Below are 20,525 nucleotides of genomic sequence, written 5' to 3'. Positions count from 1 at the left end.
GACTGGTAACTGAATGAGAGGTACCTGATGAGGAGTGGATTTAAATCCATAACCATCAGACTAGCTGCTGTAGGTCCCAAGGATCTACGGGTATGATGCAAGTGAAAGCAGCATATACAGTTGACTCTTTTCCCGCCTTCACGGCTGTCTGCAGCTTCAATTCAGTATAAAAAAAAATACTGAGGGAATACCAGATTGAAAGGAAAGACTGAAGCTATACTACCAAAGTAGATCACAGAGGACAGAGTGGACATCAGCAAAAAAAAGGAGTTTCTCATTCATTTGTTAAACTTCCACAATGAGGTATCCACCCAAGAAATAGGGAGGATTGTATGTCTAGCAATAGCATGTACAATAGCCAAAAGACTTGGCAGATTTTACTGCTCCCTAGAAAAAGGCTACATGTTGCTAAACGGCTAATTAAAAATGCCAAATTAAAACTATTAATTGACAGGGTAGCTAAGAACTCTGAGATCCTCAATGAACAAGTTAACGTTCTATTTGTATAGTAACGTGGCTGATGTTGTACTCCTTCCTTATGTATTCTACCACTTTGTCCAGCACCAAATCTGCATCTGCTTCTGGTGTAACTTTCACATGGCAAGCCAGCAAAATCTTCCCCACAGTAATGGCCCATATATGAAGCTCGTGAACAGCCACTACTTCTTCCATCTCCAGCAATCCTGTTTGCAGCTTAGTTGCATCAATCTCCCTAGGAGTGCTTTCCATCAAGACTTCAAGTATATCTCTCAACATTTTGATAGTTGTCCATAGAACAACAATTGAAAATACAAGAGTGCATATCAGATCAACTATCATCCATTCGGGCTTGTACCAAATGATTCCTCCTCCAATCATTACACCAACACTCTGGATAGAATCACCAAGAACATGCAGATAAGCACCTTGAACATTTATATTCCTCTTCTTCTTCTTCTTCCCACTACCTTCTTTCTGGTTGTGCTCATTGTGAACATGTGAATTCTCCAGAAGCGGCTCAGCATGATTATCTTCATGAGCATGGTTATGCTCTGCTTCTGTATGCTGATGACGAGGACTTGCAGTCACTATCACTCCGTGGCTATGAGTATGACTATGACTGTGCTCCAGATGCTCGCTCCCATGCCCATGCCCATTATCATGATCATGTCCGTGTCCATGACCGTGTCCATGCCCATGACCATGGTCATGACCCAATACAAGAGCCATTATTATGTTCACTACCAGACCAAAGGCAGAAACAACAAACATCAAAAAGCCATTAACCTCACCAGTCTCATGTATGATCCTGACAACAGCTTCATAAACCAAAATACCAGCAAGAAGCCATATAAGTTGAATGGACACCAGGGCACCCAATATTTCTATCCTCAGAAACCCATAAGACTGACGAGGAGTAGCTTCCCAGCCTGAAGCCCACAAAGAGAACAAGGAAATAGCAAAAGCTGCAACATCTGAGAGCAAATGAGCAGCATCGGTTAGAATGGAGAGACTGTTGGCTTTGATCCCACCAATAACTTCTACGGTCATAAATATGACACAAAGAACGACAGCAATAAGAAGCTTCCGCATGGAAGCTGATCTTTCTGCAGCATCTGCTGAGCTTGTTCCAGCATTTTCAAATTCACAATGTACTTCCCCACATAACTTATTTCCTCCTCCAAATCGTCTCTTTTCAAGAACAGGATCCCTTTGAACTTCAACAATGTGGCTATCGTGACAATTATTTGGTTCCATCTACATAAAATAAAAGATCAGAAATCAATAAAAATTAAAGACAGTCTTATTGACATATTTGAAAATTGAAATAATAATAGCAATCAAGTAATTATAATCTACTCATATCAACCTTTCCAAAGTATTCCACCATATCCTATATAAGAATTATCAGACCACAGAAGTTGATATTTAATAACTATGGAGAAAAAAATCATATGTAACAGCCATGAGAAATCCAGATAGCATGAAGAACAAAAGGATTCAGAATTTCAGCCCTATCGTCTCAGACTATCCAAGATGAGACAGAAGTAATCACACATTTAAATTACAACACACGTAAATTACAATACTTAAACTAGTTGTATCTTCTGCCTATAGGAGCCATCAAATGAATTCAGTAATGGGCTGTGAATGGCACACGAATAATTGCATTATAACGAGGGTGGTGCGCACAAATTTGTCAAGGGAAAACAGTAGCAAGAAAGCATTCCAGGAAACAAACAGCTCGGTAGTGCAATGATGCGTCACAAATATGGTGAGTTGATGATTCATTCTAGATCAACTTTTGAGAAGAACAACAGTTATGATTGTTGTGAGCTACTCCGTACTTATGAAAGCATAGAGAAAAAATATTTCCATGATATCTAAAAAACTAAATAAGTCGATAAGAACAAAAATTCATATTCAAAGCATCGAAAGTCGCATGAACTACTTAGAGATATACACCACAAAAGAAACTCATCAAACATATATTTTAAGCCTTTCCTCAAAGTTGTCCTGGAACTGATACTGCTTTTTCGAATGGTATCTAAATATGCTTATTTCAATAGCTCTTTGAGACATAAAATACAGCACAAATAAACTAAATCAGCATTTTGTATTTATATTCATGATATCTGCAGGATAAAAATAGAATTCAAATACATTCCTAAGAACGCATCTTAGCAACAAACAGAACAATCCAGACTTCATAATCAACAAATTTGATACAACAAAGCAGATTGTGTGCTAGCATGATTTGTTCATTTATTCTGACCACAAAAACTGAGGAAAAATCATTCCAAGCAAGAAAAACATGCCACATGAATAAAATTTGCAGATATAAAATTTCCTATATGAAATAACTTATCAGTGCAATATTATTCAAAACTTCATCACTTGATAATTCTCTACTTAACCACTTTCCTCTAATTCTTTCTTACGAATTTTGTTATTATACATTAACCAAACAGTGACGTTATCACACATTCACACTCTAATGTACGAGTGCATAAAGCATTTATTTTTTAAAATTGACCATATAAATATTCAAATGATTGACGCAAAATTTCAGACATAATCAAGGAATAAACAATACTCCCAGCGAGTAGACAAAGAAATGTTCATCTAACCTAGTTAAAAGATCATGATAGGGTTAAGCATGGCAAGGGAGGTCACAGAAAGCACATGGTTCTTCCTCATTCAGAAAGGAGACATCAAAAAAAGGAGGTGGTTCATGGTCCCGGAAAGAAATAACTGACACCCATGGTTAAGCTGAGCAAATAATCTGTTTCCGCTGAAACTTTTAAGCTTTAACAGGTAGGACATTTCCCTCTTAGAGTTTCTTCTCTCTCGCCCAAAAGAATATCAATAATACAGTACCAAAATATTTCTATCCAAGACCAACCGTAAATACCATACTTAAGAGAGAAAAATTATCCACATAACTGCCCAAAGATATTTAACCCCTACAAATTTTAAATTCCAATGGCCAAAAGGAAAGCTGCAATGCTTATCCAAATTCAAAATCCTACTTTAAGAAACCCATATTCCCATCCTGACTTAAAACTCATACTCTTAAAAAAGAATATTTCTACCTTGCACATAGAACATTGCCCCTACAACCAAGACTCGACACTAAATTGCGCCTTAGTCCCAAAATGATTTAGGGTCAACTAACATGAATCGTCATAAGGAATCGTATGATATTAAAAAAAAAAAAAAAGACATAACAAAATAATCATTTGAAGAGTTTGAAATAAGGTGAGTAAAGTGAGCAAATGAAAGAGCATTTAACAAAAATTAAGAAGTGCGTCAAGAGCGTCAAAAATTAACCACGAAATAATGTTAATATCCACTACAGAGAACAAAATTAGATTAAATCGCACTAAGAAGTACATATAAACCAACCACAATTATAAAAGTACAACCAACATAATCAAGGATAATGAACTATTGGAAGTACCAAATAGATTCTAAGTTGCTTTGTCAAAAACATTACAAACAAAATTAAGATCAATTTATACAATCTTAAAGCTAGATAAAATCATACAAGAACACAACTTCCATTGAATTCTCAAAACTAAACCATTAAAACTTAAACTAGTAGCATATAAAATGTGAGCAATACCTTGGTACAATTGTCTTCAAGAGTCTACTAAACAAACCAAGCAATGGCAAAAAGAATCCAAGGACGAATTCTGAAGAAAAAAAAAAAATACAGGCAGTATCAAAATATCAGATCAAATATTATAGAGCATACTTATAAAAAGAACAAGAATTACGCACAAACGACAAAAAAGAAAGGAAATACATAAATTCAATACTCAAGACACAGACTAATTACTTAAAGAGAAGCCAAAAGGGCTAAGCAGTCCCGATAATGCTACTATGTGCGTGTGCGTGTGCATGGCAGTGCATCTGATCGATTGATACAAATGACTGGTAAAATTAAGAGCTACATCATGAATCTATCTATGAAAAAGGTTTAGAATAATAAGAGGTGGAGGGTATAAGAGAAATGATAATATTTACAGCTTTTGGAGATATGTAAAGCAAATTTAATGGCATAATGCATAGATACCCCTTATCTTAACAGATAAAAGGGGAATCCCAATTAATAATTCTAGACAATTGGAAGATTCCCACATTCAAATGATTAGGCAACTAATTGACAATAACAATGAATTAATCATATCATTACTACCCAATAATATCCTTCAAAAATTCCAAAATAATCAAAAGAATTAATTACAACAACACCAATTGATTTAAACATATCTACAGCAAAAACCCAGAAAAGCAATCAAAACAGAGCAATAATAAAATTAAAAACAAATTAAAATTAACAATGCCGAAAAATCAAATAACAAACCTAAAAATAACACTTAACTAGCAAAAACCCAGAATTAAGAATCTCAACATAATCCGATGAGCCAATTAAACAAAAATCCAAGAGACAAAATCTGAAAACATAATTAATAAAGGGAAGAATGAAACGATTAGGACTTGTAAAACAAATAATAAAACATGCCCAACACTAAGTACAGGAATTATTCAATACAGCAGGTATTAACTGAATATTCAACGATTTAAAAATGATAATAATTATAAACAAACAATAATTGAATTCGTAAACTACAAACAAAATTAATTAAAAACATATTTTCCAGAAAATAAATTTCAGGGGAAAATTATAAAATTAAAAACTTACAGAGAAGATGAATATTTAAACTTTGATGTTTGATGGTGGAGCCTTGAGAGAGAAGAACCCAGATTTCGTGTTCTGGGTTAAAAAAACTCAAGATTCCGTAATTGCAATAATAATATACGGAGGAAAAAATAAACAAAATTTGCAATAATTTAAACAAAATTTAAAGCCTAGGTCAAAGTGACCGAGTCACCGACCCACTGAGTCAGAGATATCAATGCACATTAACTGTTTGATAAATTGCCAATGAGAGAAAACCTATTTCGAACTTTTACTAATGGGCCTTGTGATATTTTCTTCTTTTATTTTGTTTTTTTTTTTTTTTTACTTTTTGGTCGAGATATAAAGTTTAAGTTGGACACTTGGACTAATAGGATGTGGCCATGTCACTCTTTATTATTTTGTTGTTTATATATTCGTACCAATTTAGCTTGTGCTAAAATGAGATGGCCAAATAGGGATGTTTTGGTGAGTTGTCTTATCTAATGATTCAAGGTTTGTACCCGATTTCTATGATTTTCTCCATGATTTTGGGTGGGTTTGAATATCTAATAATGTAAATAAATTTGATTTGTACTTTACGGTTAGATTTAGAAGTTTACAGTTTTCATATTGTGGAATTACTAAAAATCAATGCATCATATACTCGGCTCTATATATTTGTGCGTGGTTATTGAGTTTCATTGAGATTTAAGGGTATGATATATTATTATAATATAGAAAATAATATCATATGGGATTCTATGAGTATTATAGTAGGTAATAAGATTAAGGTAGATAGATTTTATTAGGAGATATAGTAATTAGGAATCTTGTAACATTAGAAGTTTTTTTTTTTGTTGGTACACACAAGGGGCTAGCCCCAAAAGAATAAGAAAGCTAAAACTACAAAGAAAGGAAAAACAAAAAACTGAAAGCAAAATAAAAAAGAAACTAACAGCCTACAACAAGGCTTCTGAGGCACCTTATAAGTCAATGTGCTTTATTCGGAACCATCCTACTTCTCGAAACTCCCCTTAAATCCTCTAATTAAACGGACCAAGGTCCATCGGGACAGCATCAAAGATGATTAACTTTGAATTAGCCCGTACAAATTAGTTGGAACACAAATTTGTGTGATTGATTAAAAATAAATAAAGTGTAACTAATGTTGATTTGTACAAGATAAATTAACGGTGTAAAAATTATTATTAGTTCGTACAAATTAGCTTTACTATTAAATCTCTGTCACTTTTGAATCCTTGACATATATTGACAATAGATTGACACTATGGGGTTATAGAAAAGTGTTACCTCACAAAACAAAGAAATTATTCCCACTAAGAACATGATAAGCATGTATATATATCACAACACATGAAAGATGATAGATTGATGTCATTATGAAGATATTGTTGATCATATAATATTATAATAACATATTCATACCCCAATAAGCCCACAGCTCACTTTCCTACTTTGCCCTTATATCTTTAGTGAACCTCATTGGTTGGGCCTCAAAATCTCAATTCAAGTGCAAATTCTTGGCTGCATTCTAGTGCAGCCAAGCTAGCTGCAACACCACTAAATGTGAACATATAGTACGTTAAAATGAACATACGTTTTTTTTTTCTTCCTTATATCTTAATTCTCTTTCTTCTTGTTCCTTAGCTCTATATTTTTCTCTCTCTTCAGTTTTCTCAATTTAACATTTTCTCTCTCCTCTTTACCTCATTTCCCTTCAATCTTTAAAATTTTCTTCTTCTTTATATAAATTTTTGAGTTACTAATTCGTGTTTTGATGGGTATACTTCTTTCTTTCTAAATCTATGAGTTTCAGATTCAATCATTTGGCTTTATCAAAGAGAAAAGAAAAAAAATGGAGGAGAGAGAAAGTTGAAGGTCAAAGAAAACAATGGAGGTTAGATTTTATCAATTTGTAATTGTATTTTGTATGATTTTGTTGACCATGCATGATGATTTATTGTTTGATTGTTTGAAATTATTATGAGTTTGTGATGAATATCAATTAAATTGCTTAATTGTTAATGAATATCAATTGTATTGCTTAATTTGTAGTTATTTTCTCTCCCCCCTCCCCCCCCCCCCTCTCTCTCTCTCTTTTTCTTTTGATTTCTAATCATGTTACAAATCAATAATTAATTTCTCTATGATGAATCAAGATTAGATTTAAGGTGTATATTCAATTTTTTAGAGTTTCAATAATTACAATCGATCTTGAATATAATTTCTGTAAAAAAAATGAACACGTAGGAATTTAAAAATGAACAACTTTTACAAAATGAGCATTTAGTACATCGAAAATGAATATTAAATACATAAAAAATGAATATATTTCAACAATTTATTTTATCATTATTTTTCATTAATAATTATATACAATGAATTTGAACCTTTATGGAAATCATGTTCATTTTAATATCCTAAATGTTCATAACTTTTTGTTACATGTTCATTTTATAAGTGTTTATTTTTTAATACCAAATGTTCATTTTTATTAAGTTGAAAGTAAAATATAATACGTTGAAAGTTAAATTATCTGAACATTTAGTGTTGAAATTCTGAACAATTTATTATGAATATATATGTTTCGTTATTCATTACGAACATATCTGCTATTGATTATGAACACATATGACATATAGAGTGATAATTATTTATATTTTTAACTTTTGTATTGATGATTATATATTATGAACATTCTAAATAATTATTATGAACATATGTTGTGATGGTTATGAATTTTGATTATTTGTTATATTTTAGTGAGTACAGATTAATTGTATTTGTAGAAGACAAAGACTTTGAATTAGTGAAGAAACAAGTAAGAAGTGATGAAGAAGTATATGATATTACAAAGAATTTGCCTTTAAGTTGGAGAGTTTCTGATGTATATGATCCCAATTTTATGGTTGTATGATAAATGTTCATTTCTAATATATTAAATGTTCATTTTTTTTTGACATGTTCACTTTTTATTACTAAATGTTCATTTTTTACGTGTTCATTTTTATTACTGAATATTCTTTTTTTTTTTTTTTATGTGTTCATTTTTCTAACTAAATGTTCATTTTTAAGGTCGTGGTCTAACAAATTTATGATTATATGATAATCAGATTCATTTTTAATAAATGATCATTTCCTTATAACATATAACAAACTTTTTAGTATTAAATGTTCATTTTTTTACGTGTTCATTTTTTGTTATTAAATATTCATTTTTTTTTCATGTTCATATTTTTTTAACTAAATGTACATTTTTTATTTGGGCCGCGCGTTTTGGGCCTCACTTGTTGTAGCTATCTTGGCTGCACTCCCATTTGCAATTCAAGTGTACTTATTTTGTTCTTGGTTGGGCCAAAAACTCACAATAATGTAGCTTTTTATAGACCAATGAGGCCAGATGGCCCAGATGTGCAAGGAAAAGTATTGCGAGGGCTTGGTCCGTATATATGAAACTAAACTACGGAGTACCTTTTAAGGCTTTAATCGGTTTGAAAACAATTATACTCCCGTTAATTGGATCTAGTCATATCAATTTATAATTTTTTCTTATTCCGTAATAAGTTGGTAAGATACGATTTTATGTATCAGACTATCAGGTATCATTTGAAATTTTGTGACTTAACAAATTAGCATTTCTTATGTCATATTTACAAATTTACTTGAAATTGTAACTAAACAAATTATTATTCCTTATGTCACGAGTTGGTAAGATACGGTTCTATACGTAGTATAAGAAATCGAGGCAAAAATATGAAATTTTTATATACTATGTATTAATTTTGGATGACAACAATTATAAATACATATCCTAATGTCTTTATTATTTTTAGAATAATTGACTCATCTTTTAGCAATATCGTAGCGAATTAGCTAGTATAGGTTAATTTCAATGGTAGAAACTAGTCCATACACAAAGTTTTGACATGATTTAAAGAATTGTACATAATAATATTAATATTTGTGTATTAAATTCAACGGGGGAATAAGGTGTCAATAATTTGCACCAGTATTAAATCAAACTAGCCTTTTGACCCGTTCGATGCACGGCTTGTTACTTAGGTTATTTTTCTTGAAAAGTGTCGGTGTTGTTGTGGAATTTAGTTAGGTATATATACATAGATATTGTAGGGCATGAAATGACACATTGGTTTAAGTTATATTAAAGTTAAGGAGCAGAAAAAACTATTTTATTGTTAATGTAATGAACGCCAATTAGTTTAACTTTAATTTACTATATTGAATATGAAACGCTTAATGTTCTTACTTAAATTTGTAAGTTTTAGAATGCATAAAGATTAAAGACTTAAACATTATTTATATATTTTGATTTTATATTAAAATGGGAATTTAAAAAGAAAGGATTAAGAGAGATGACATGTGGCATATGAGTGATTATGGTGACATGTGGCTTAGTATAGATTTGTGGTTTGTGTTTTTAAATACTAAGTATAGATATAGATTAATTTGATTTACACTTATACTATTCATACATTATACCTAAAGAAACTTGCATAACTATTATTTAATTAGGAATAAAGTGAGAAATATAAGCATCTTATTCTAGGGCCTAAGACGAATTACCAATGAATTTCCAAGCTAAAGTTTTCTGGATTAGTTCCTTTTTCTTTTTCTTCCTTTTTTATGTTTTTTTGAGGTGCATATATATGCTCTTTTTGACAAAAAGTGATCACTCAGAAGTTTTATCAAATTTAAAGGATTCGTTTAACCAATCTAAACTGGGTTACTAAACCTTTCTAACTGTAAAAGGAGACATTTAGATTTATTTGTTAAACAACAACGTCTATGGAGAACATGTAAATGTACCAATACGACAATACCATATATATAACGCATGTATAAACAATAAGAGAATAAAATTAGTATTTAGCATGAGTATGTATATATAATACACGCATAAACGTTACAGTAACAAGTAAAACTTATATTTGAACTTAAAAATTGAACTAGAAGTTCATTTAACTAGCGAAAAGTACATATTTTCCATCCAAAAAATATCTTTTAATGAAGTTGGGCAATTTTGGCATATAGATAGGAAAAGTTTGACGAGAAGCAGAACCAAAAGGACGAAGTTGGGCTTATTGAGTAGGAGTGATATTAAGAAGATAGGTACATACGTAAGTGTACACTTGTTGAACGTGTGCGCAAGTAGTGTCAATGAATGATAAAAAATGAGGCCACTTTTATATAAACTCCAAAATTAGTTGCTCGACATTCGGTTCATTGAAAACTTGGCTTGTCCACATCTACTATATGCACCGTTTAATTATTTCTGAAATTGTGTGATATGATTATATGATATGATGCTATTCATTAATACTCACCACCTCATCTGCAGTCACTCCCATACTCCCATCATTATCACTATCCAACTTATTTTGTTTACTTGCTTTTACTTTGGGTACGTTTTATTCCAATATTTCAAACCATATTAAACTTTTATCCCAACCGTAAATTACATATTCATAAAAGATGATGAAAAATGTTGATTAATAGATAAATTAATATAATATTGTATTTTTCTTAAGCATAAAGATTCAAAATTGAAAAGGTGTAGTATTTTGTTAAAATGGAAGATTGGGTAATTATATAATATTCATTAACAGTTTAACACTCAAGCGAAATTTAAAATTTGGAATGATAAATATATAAGTATGTAGATGAAAAATATCACAAATTCAACACCTGACATAAATTGCCGGAGATAATAAAGCATCAATATTTTTCTTTACAATTATTGTTGCACTATTGAGTTTTAGCCAAGAAAATGCTTATTACATAAACCTATGTAAAACCTTAAACTTGCACTCTTCTAATAGATTTTTCCCTTTTTCTTCTTGCATGGCCTTCACATAGTGTAGTAATAATAAACTAATCCACTCAAGAAAACAAGAATTAAGAAGCAAAATTAAAATAAATGTAATCAAATATCAACATAACAAGGAGGATTTCTAAGCAAAGGTACTTGACCATTGGGATTGCTACCACCACCATTCTTAAACCCTAACATAACATCACATCTTACATAAACCCTACTATGTCCACTCTTAAACCACCCTGCTTTATACCTCACTCTTCCCATCAACACCCAACTCAACCCGACCACCCCATACGCCTCATCGGCCGCTAACCCCTCCACCACCTCGGGCGGTGTAGCCACCGCGGCACCACCACCGATCACCGGAGACATCATCACGGTGCTCCTTCTACGCTGGTGCAACGGAGGGAGGGGAGCCGGCGGTGTAATGGGGTGGTTCCGGTAGTGAACCGCCACGGTAAGGCGGTCATAGTGGATGGCGGTACGTTTACTAGGGTTACGAGTGAGGATAGTGAGCTGAACGGAGGTGGTGATGAATGTCGCCGGCGGGGAGGTGGTGTTGAGGGAGTACACGGCGGCGGAGACGGCGGTGAACTGGGGTTTCGCCGGGCGGTAGAGCAGCCATAATATTAAGACGGTTATGCCAATAAGTATTAATAAGGCGGTGATCACAGCACATAGTAGACGTCCACTTTTGTTGTTGTCGTCGTCATCATCATCGTCGTCGCTACGGTTGTGCTTAGGTGGGGCCCGGGATTTAGGAGGAGGTGAGGTGGGGAGGAAGATTTGTTGAGGTGGTTGAAGAGGTGGTTGAGGTGGTGGTTGTGAAAGTTGTTGGGGTGGTTGCAAAGGTTGCTGAGGTGGCATTGGAGATTGAGGTTGAGGCGGAGGGGTGGCGGAAGGGGTGGGGCGTTTTTGGGAAGGAGGGTGAGAGCCACCAGGAGAGAATAATTGCTTTGGTGGTTGAAGAGGTTGTTGTGGGGTGGCAGGTGGATGTTGGTGATGGGTTACTACATTAGGGTAAGGTGGTTGGTGATCGTCGTAGTCGTCATCGTCGTCTTCGTCGTCCATCTTAGGGAGGTGGTGATGGCGGGGTGGCTCTTCTCCCGGATACATGTAGGTAAGGAGATGAGGAGGGATGAAGGGGAGGGAGTGTGGAAGCAAAGGAGGAAGTTAAAGTTACTCCGTATTATTATTAGTGTAGGGAATAGTGAGTGTGTATGTGTGTGTTAAACTCAAGTTGGCATATGCATGCTTTATATGGGTGGAATACTAAAGTTTGCTTTGCTCAATAATTTGGTTATTAAGTAGCTAATTGTATTCGATAACTAAGATCATTTTGAAATTTGTATTTTCACATTTTATGTTTCACAAAACTTTATCTATTTTTCTAGTTTCATAATTTATCCCAAGACTCCCAACATAGTACTCTAGTTGATTCAAAGTATTGTAAAAAAAAATTTATAGGGATGTACAATATAAAGTCAAAATATTGTACTCGTAATAAATTACGGAGTATTATTAAACGAAGGAAATTTTAAATCCTTTTTCTTCATTTTTTACTCTCTTTGTCACAAATTAATTATAATACTGTCATTTTGTTTCTAATTTTTCTCATATCAATTATCAAAATGTTTTATCCCGATTTAAATTAAGTGGAATAGAGGAAGTTGGGAGTAATTCTTGTTGCTCTTCTCTCTATTGATTATTGAGACAATTGACTAAGTAACCCTCAAATCCTCAACTAGTTTTTCATTTACTTCAAACCTAATGTTTTACCTTAAAATCAACCAAACAAACACTTTTCCAAAAAAAGAATGAAACATCAACTTTAGTTTCATATATTAGATTAGATTATGATATACTACCTCCGTTGACTATTATGTACAACTTTAAAATATTTTATATCTCAAAAATAATACACCAAGGTTGCACATAATAACTAACGGAGATAGTAATTAAAAATACTAATATTACTGTTACACTCATATAAAAATAAAAATGCCCCCGTCATTTTCTTCATTTTTTAAAGGGATATAGCAAAGGATGAGCACCGACAATTGAATGGAGATGCATCTGCATGAAAAGTAACACGTGGCTGCATTTTTGCATTCCAATTCTCACTAGGTAGTGTCCATGCGCCAAATCATTGTAACCTTAGGTGCTACTTCCTCCGTTTCTTATTTTTAGTCCCATTAAAATGAAGTTAAAAAAAAATGGTTAGATGGAGTCGATGATAGAAAAAGATTGTGAGATTAATGTAGTGATTGTGAAAATAAAAACTGTACAATCAAAAGTATTATGGAACAAATTTAAAGAGGCGAACTAAAAAAATAAGACAAATATTAAGGGAGATAAGAAATAGTTTGTATCTAACAAAGTACAAGTGATAATAGTCAATTGCTCTACTTTTTTTACTTTTTTTTTTTTTTTTTTTTGTGTGTGTGTGTGTGTGGAGGGTTGGATTGCTCTATTACTCTGTAGATGTTAAATATCTAATAGCTAGTCATATTATAAGTAAATGAATAAATTGCATAATGGATAATACAAGTAAATAATTAAACGAATAACCTAACTACATTATTATTAACAAAGAAAGATTGTAGAGGAGTTCAAGATCTACTGCCATATAATCCTACTTTGAAATTTAATTCCTCCAATTTTAATTTTAAGAGTCTAATAAGCATATGATGAAATGAATTATGAAGTTGAAAGTTATACAGATTGGTGGCGGCCGTCCAATTGCAAAATTAAACAAACAGTACATAAGCACCAGGGAATCCCCCCAAACACACTAATATTAGTCGGTTGACAATTAATCTTGGCATGGTATGAGAATATATGCTTAATTGACTATCTACTTATCTTTATAGTACAAACTACAAAAGCATCATTTTTAATCCCTCTTTTCTTCTATTTTTATATTTCGATGTTCCCCATTTTACAGTTATTAGATAGGCCAGTTAGTTAATGCTGGAAGGTTGGTCGGCTCGTATTTGGGTATCTATTTCCTCATCTCTTGCTTTTTCAGAATATCAATTTTCTTTTCTTTATTTAATCATAAATAATTATTAGTTATAGTCATGACTTTAAGGGAGGTTGCATTTGATCTAAAGTCCATATCAGTTAATTGTTGTGATTGTATTGTATTTATTAATTTTTTTTTTGGTGTTTTGAGAGCTACAATGAGAATTGATTCCAAGATCAATCCCAAGATCTCTTGGAAATAGGAGGGGAACTCTAATCATTAGAGCAAATCCTCGCTCGTTATTTGTTGTGACCGTGAGGTTAGAGGGTGGCATATAAGTGCATACAAAGTATAATCAAGTCCTTCAAAATGGCATAATTAAGGAGAACTCGTACTTAATAGGCTATTCGTCCTTCACAATGGGCAAGTTTAAGCAGTAATCGTAATTGATAGGCGGATTCGTAACCAAATAACTCAACATTTCGAAAAAAAAACGTCCAGCTATCCCTGAACTCATGGATGTGTAATCAGTAAGACAGTATTCCCGAACCCAAGATGGTAACAGCAAGGTTCAAATAATGTATACATCAGCAATAAGTATGAAGGCTATATAACACCAAAATCGTGCAAATAAAGGGTGAAGGCCATGTACATATTACAGATTTACAAGACAATTTTCGTTCTTATAGTTGATCAGATAAAGAATGCATGTAATACAGGTATGTATATAATATATAGAAACAGAAGCTCGTGAAGATAAACAAATGCTACATATTAGACCATTTTAAGCTACCACAACCTAACTTTTTCCATGTTCCTAAATTGCTACAAGCTACAGGTATCCGCATCAACAACAATTTCTAGAGAACTGGTTTCTTTCATTTGATCTTTGTTTTCCTTCCACTCGATATAAATGGATGAAAAAAGAGAAGAGAAGAGAAACAAGAGTTTGTTAAAAAAAAAATGAAAAAAAAAACTATAGTTTATCAGTAGCTACCACTTGATCACTTGGGACTTGGCGAACAAACTGTCCTTTCACCCTAGGCCGCTGCTCTGCTAGTTTTTTCCTGCTTTGATACCGCACCTGCATTTAATCAAATACTTGGTGAGATGATCGACAAATCGACATTAAAGATCAAGACATGTAAACATTTTGGCTTATGGTAATCTAGAGGTGCACACAAATAGTTCAGGTCAAGTTCATATACCACAAATATTTGTCACCTGAAGTTTGCTCACCTTTTTCTCAAAGCATCGGTTTTTCCGTTTTTGTAGGAACTTAGCTAGAGCTGCTTCTCTTTCTGCAGAATGAAGACCCATTTTTAACTTGAACTGATCATGTACTAAGGGCTTACATCCTTCAGTCTCCTCAACAAGGCTCGATTCCTTCATGCCAGGGGCAGTGGCATTAACATCAGTAATCTCAGATGCACTTCCATGTGCACTGAGATTTTGTTGATTACCAAAATCATTACACTGAGTGATACTGCCACTTGGATCCACGACTTGTGAGCTGTTGTACCCAGATTGATCAGCTGATTCCTTAGCTTTAAGCTCGTCCCCAGCTTGGCCACACCCTTGAATAGAGCTATGAGTCCCTGGGTCAGAGAGTTTTGAAGGACTAGTCATAAGAGGTGACTCCTCTCTTTGCAATGCCGAGTTCGGACTTCTTGCTGTTGGACGTGTGTATGGATTAAATATTGGCTGGAATACAGCACCATAGCTAGCCCAAACACCACTATCAAATGCAAGTCCTGGTAGGGGAACAGGCCCAATTTGATGGTGAGGGGAAACTGGGTCACAAATTGCAGATTGAGGAGCAAGAATGTTGGGTTTGTTTTCCAAATCGCTGCTGCAAGGCTTGGGCCACAGTAGAGAATCAGTAGTACCTTTGATTTTTGGCAGTTCATCACCTGATGACGGGACAGAGGTCTGAGGCTTCTTGATACTGCTATACCTGCAGAAAAAGATAGCTCTACTTGATTATGTTCACAGCAAGTAATGCCAAAAAACAGTCATAAATGCTACACGCCTACAACAGTATCATGCACCAGTTATATAACCACACTACTATTAATACGGAAGCCTGAACATCAGCAAAAGACTAATTAACACAAACCTCCACAACTGGAAATATATGAGAAAAATAGCATCCACTCCCCTTGGCCCTTTCCCTCCAAAATAATAAACCACACACAAAGCATGTGTCCACTGCCCCACTCATGCTTATATTGTAAGCAATTCTGATGCTTATATTGATATCACAAAACTTGCATTAATCTAAATCGACAGTCAACTCACATCCTTAATTAGTTCCCTAAATCCATAACAATTTCCTCATCAGGGGTTGCCAAAATCCATTAGAATCCTTAACCCTCAATTTTATTGACCATATCTCCTTGGGATACGAGAGTTTCCTATTTTTCACAATTGAATCAGTATAACATGAACTGTAAGGGGAAGGGGGGGGGGGGAGCATGAAAGAGTAACTTACCATGAGAAGGCCGAGGCTTTAGAATGATTCAGTATTTGCCTCTCATGTACCTCTTTGGTTTCTGAATTGAGAGGTCTTTTTAAAGAAAGTTCTAGTGCAGGAGTAGAATTGTGTTCGTTAAACTCTCCATTGACACTCTTTTCCCTTGCTGCGCCTTCTTGTTCCTTTATTCTCCCAATCAAGTCAACAGCTTCAATTGAAGGTTGAGGAAGATCATGGCCAGCGATTTTAGCTCTATATGTGTGATTTCCTGGGCCTTTGCCTCCATCATCAGTTGCTATACCAGCACAGGATCCATCTTCAACTCTTGGAGAAGTTGAAACATTAACTTCTTTTGATAGTTGAACATTAGATCCTAATTTATCTGTATTGTCTGCAACAAAATGATGATGAGATGCTGATGTCAGCAAGCCATATAGGATCCTGATCAGTGATCTAAGATTTGCCACAAATAAACATACCATCTATGACATTGGTAGGTAAGGACAATCCCTCCTCCAATTTGACATCCTTGGCCTGATGTTTATCTTCTCTGCCGCTGACTTCAGTTTCTTCTCCATGTTTCATCTGTAAGAGACACTGCAAAATTATCATGAATACATGCTTAGCTTCTGTGGAGCACATTGTATCTGGAAACGACATTTCCACAAGATTGGCCTCACTCACAAATAGTCGGACTCGGGTTTTTTGTAAAACAGATTTAATAGTGATGGTGTGCAACATGTGCATAGAATATTGCAGACATAAATGATTGCATGGAAGCTAATGTAAAGGTGGCAAATGGGTCTTTGGGATTGGCTTGAGTGAATTCAGTTCAGGGCATTTGGGGAATGAGTCCATTGGTTCGCATTGTATCCAGCCATAATCTATTTCAAATATATTTGATGAAAAAAAATCATTTTAAGCCATATGAGCTTTAGGTGGGTATTACTGTTTCAGTTATGATTTGGGTAAGCTCGGATTTTATCCTTCATACCAGAACCAATTCAGCAATACTAAAATAACAAAAAGGATCAGCAGTGTAGCAAGCATGTGTTGACACTCACTTGGGCATCAGTAGCTTTTTCACTGAAGTCGCTACTTCTCCAGCTGGAAGAGACATTATCACCAGAGTGATTGATTGCTTGATTGTTCTCAAATGGGGCCTCAGCTTTATGTTGTCCGATTGTTAAATTTTGAGGATTATTCCCACCATTGTTCTGTGAAAGGAAAGAGCAATAAAATATCAGAAACAGCACTAGAAAGTTGAAAAAATTGAATAAAAAAAGGTATGGAAGGTAAGATGATACAGCAAGCCTCTTCCAGACATGGCGCCACAGGTTTTTCAGTTCATTTTTCCTGACAGGCTTTACAAGAAAATCTGCTGCACCCTTTAATAAGCATTTTAACACCATACTTATTGAATCCTGTGATGACATAACTGCATGATCATTAATAAAAGGTTATTTGCTGGAGTGAGGGAAAATTCCAACAAAAGAACAAAATTAATTGAGCTCATGAGACACACTTATAACAGGAATATTTTTGCAGTCATCGTGTTCCATGATTAATGTGAGAAGAGCATATCCAGATATTGATGGCAAATCCAGTTCGGTTAATATGAGGTCTATGCTATTGTGCCGGCGCTTGAGGATTTCCCAAGCCTTCAATCCATCTGAAATAGCAGCAACTGCCAAATAAAAAAGAATAAGAGCCCATTAGCTTCAAAATATTCAGCTGGTGCAATCAGAAAAATAGTATAAAGGTTGAATGAAACATGATGGCAAAGAGTAAAAGGGAAAAATAAAATCTCAGCATATAACACAAGTTTTTAAGCTTGAAAATACGAGGAAGGTGGAGATAGGGGGACAGATAAAAGATGTACGGATATAATACTAAGCTGCATCGCTTCAATATCAGCTAACTCCAAGGGAGTTTGGTGTCCACATAAAATGCTCTTATTACATTCACTTTAAAAATGATTGTTTTGAACGTGTTTATTTAACTTTAAAGTAACATTGTGTGCATATAGATCTAGCAGCTAGCGATTGTGCAACCACACACCAAATCAACAAAATGCAATCTAGCCACGTACTACTACTACTACTACGTAAAGATTCCACGTACTAAAACAACTATGTAAACATGCCGCCACCACCTACTACTAGTCTACTACTACGTAAAGATTTCACGTACTAACACTACGTAACAATTGTCATGATTACACTACATAAAGCTTCCATCACTTCTACTATGTAAGTATGTAACAATTTCATTGCTACTTACTAATACACTGTAGTCCACAACTACTGCTACTACCAGGATACTAGCATACAAAAGCTTTTTAAAGTTAAAATCAATCTCCAACATTCAACAAAAGGTTTAACAAATAACATAGGAATCTTGTGAAAGCACTAGATTCAGAAGCATCTAAGATCCCGTCACTAAAGTTCAGTCTACAATCTTAAATCCTGGTACCATCTCTAATTCAAGCATCACTGAGCAAAAAAATATCCTAACATAAACAATTCAGAACTTGCAAACATCAGAATATTGCTCACAAGTCACAACTCCACAAACCTAACCATTCCTCACCCCCAGTTTGTGGAAGAGAGGTCAACATAATGGACCACCCAATAGTCTCTTATCATGGTCAGATGAGATAACCATACCGAATGTCCGGGGCTACTCCTCTTATTGTCAAATGTCAATTGGTTTTGAATTTTTGAAATGTAGATCTCAGTTTGACTCCCACCATTTTCATAAACAGATTACCCCATTTTCACTACTCCATAATCATTCAAAAATTAAACAAATCAGCAATCTAATAAATTAACAATTTTTTCACAGAATTGAAACTTCACCAGCTAAATTTCACAACAACAAAACTCAATTACATCCAATGCTAAACTTCAACTCAACCTACAAGTCATTTTCATCAAATTCTATAAATATCTCATAGTAATTAACCATTCTAACTATCCCATCACCAAAAAACTTACCATCCCTTTAAAAATCACATGAAAAAACAATCAATTCAATAAACCCAACAAAATTCAATCTAAACTACAAAAATCAATTCAATTAATTAATTTATACCTTTGTAATTGTATTTGCGAAGGAGGGCACCAATAATATGACGAGTAGAATCATCAGCTTCAACAAGAAGAACTCTGAGCACCATTCTCGGCATTATATTCTCCCATTTCAAATCTTCAGACCCATTTTCTCTCTCCTCTTCTTCTTCCTCGACCTCCATTACTACGACATCCATGTCTTCCTCCAATTTACCCCCACTAAATTTAAATGCAAAAATCAATTAAAAATAAAATTAAATAAATTTAACCACCCCCTTTATCTTCTACAAAATACCCACAAAACCTAATCATAAACACTTGATTCTCCATTCTACAAACCCAGCTAATTTTTCACTTTTCTTTCTTTCACTGTACATTGACCCATCATCTTCTTCATCTTCTTTTTTTTAATAATTAATTTCCATTTTTGAAAAAATTCTCGAAATATCTAGTGGGTAATAAACGATCTTTGTTGAGCTAAATGATGTAAATTTTTGTAAAAATAAAAAATAGAGAAGTTTTAGAGAGTTGTAGTTTGAAGTTTGAAGAAGAGAAAAGGAAGAGACTTTAAATTTGAGCCGCAAAAACCGCAGAAAATATCTGATGAGAAGAGGAGAGAGAATATGAGACAGAAATCAAAAGCGGGGCCGCCATTGGTTTCTGGTTGGTTGTTGCTGAGTTGTCTTATTCCTGATCACTAGTTTTCTTCTCTATCGCACATGCTATCATTTTATTTTTATCTTTTTTTTTTTTTAATAAGCGTACGAATTACTGAGTGAAGGTTTTTTGATCTTCTTATGACTATATAAATGATGTACAATGATGTATTGATTTGCACTATATGACCCCTATGTCACTCTTGTTACACGTAACACCATTAGTAGATCGTGTGGTAATTTACGTGAAAGTGAGATTACCATTCATATATAAGGTAAAAGTTAAGTTAACGATTTAGACAATATAACAGTTGGAAAAGT

General features: G+C 33.9%; 3 protein-coding genes across 4 annotated transcripts; all 3 read right to left on the bottom strand.

Annotated features, from left to right (window-relative positions):
- Positions 1-253: 253 nt before the first annotated feature.
- Positions 254-5,451, bottom strand: LOC110713987 (metal tolerance protein 1-like). Of its 2 annotated transcripts, none has more exons than XM_021892441.1 (3): positions 5,192-5,451; positions 4,109-4,178; positions 254-1,737 (listed from the first exon to the last, which is right to left on the bottom strand). In XM_021892441.1, the coding sequence occupies exon 3, from the start codon at positions 1,735-1,737 to the stop codon at positions 490-492; it is 1,248 nt and encodes a 415-aa protein (XP_021748133.1). In that variant the 5' UTR covers positions 4,109-4,178; positions 5,192-5,451; the 3' UTR covers positions 254-489. The 2 variants fall into 2 exon arrangements, with proteins under 2 accessions (XP_021748133.1, XP_021748134.1); XM_021892442.1 differs by lacking the exon at positions 5,192-5,451 and adding an exon at positions 4,325-4,808.
- A 5,437-nt stretch (positions 5,452-10,888) lies between these two features.
- On the bottom strand, positions 10,889-12,344 carry LOC110714537 (proline-rich receptor-like protein kinase PERK13). The gene has a single exon (XM_021893070.1). The coding sequence runs from the start codon at positions 12,144-12,146 to the stop codon at positions 11,136-11,138; it is 1,011 nt and encodes a 336-aa protein (XP_021748762.1). The 5' UTR covers positions 12,147-12,344; the 3' UTR covers positions 10,889-11,135.
- A 2,285-nt stretch (positions 12,345-14,629) lies between these two features.
- On the bottom strand, positions 14,630-20,145 carry LOC110714605 (two-component response regulator-like APRR3). The gene is made up of 8 exons (XM_021893151.1): positions 19,571-20,145; positions 18,000-18,161; positions 17,782-17,912; positions 17,539-17,691; positions 16,954-17,071; positions 16,493-16,865; positions 15,238-15,955; positions 14,630-15,082 (listed from the first exon to the last, which is right to left on the bottom strand). Exons 1-8 carry the CDS (start codon positions 19,743-19,745, stop codon positions 14,975-14,977), a joined length of 1,938 nt encoding a protein of 645 aa, XP_021748843.1. The 5' UTR covers positions 19,746-20,145; the 3' UTR covers positions 14,630-14,974.
- Positions 20,146-20,525: the final 380 nt, after the last annotated feature.

The sequence above is a fragment of the Chenopodium quinoa genome, unplaced genomic scaffold (genome assembly GCF_001683475.1).
Source record: "Chenopodium quinoa cultivar QQ74 unplaced genomic scaffold, ASM168347v1, whole genome shotgun sequence".
NCBI lineage: Eukaryota > Viridiplantae > Streptophyta > Magnoliopsida > Caryophyllales > Amaranthaceae > Chenopodium > Chenopodium quinoa.
The sequence above is the reverse complement of the archived record's forward strand: the minus strand, read 5'-3'. Positions and strand labels throughout refer to the sequence as shown.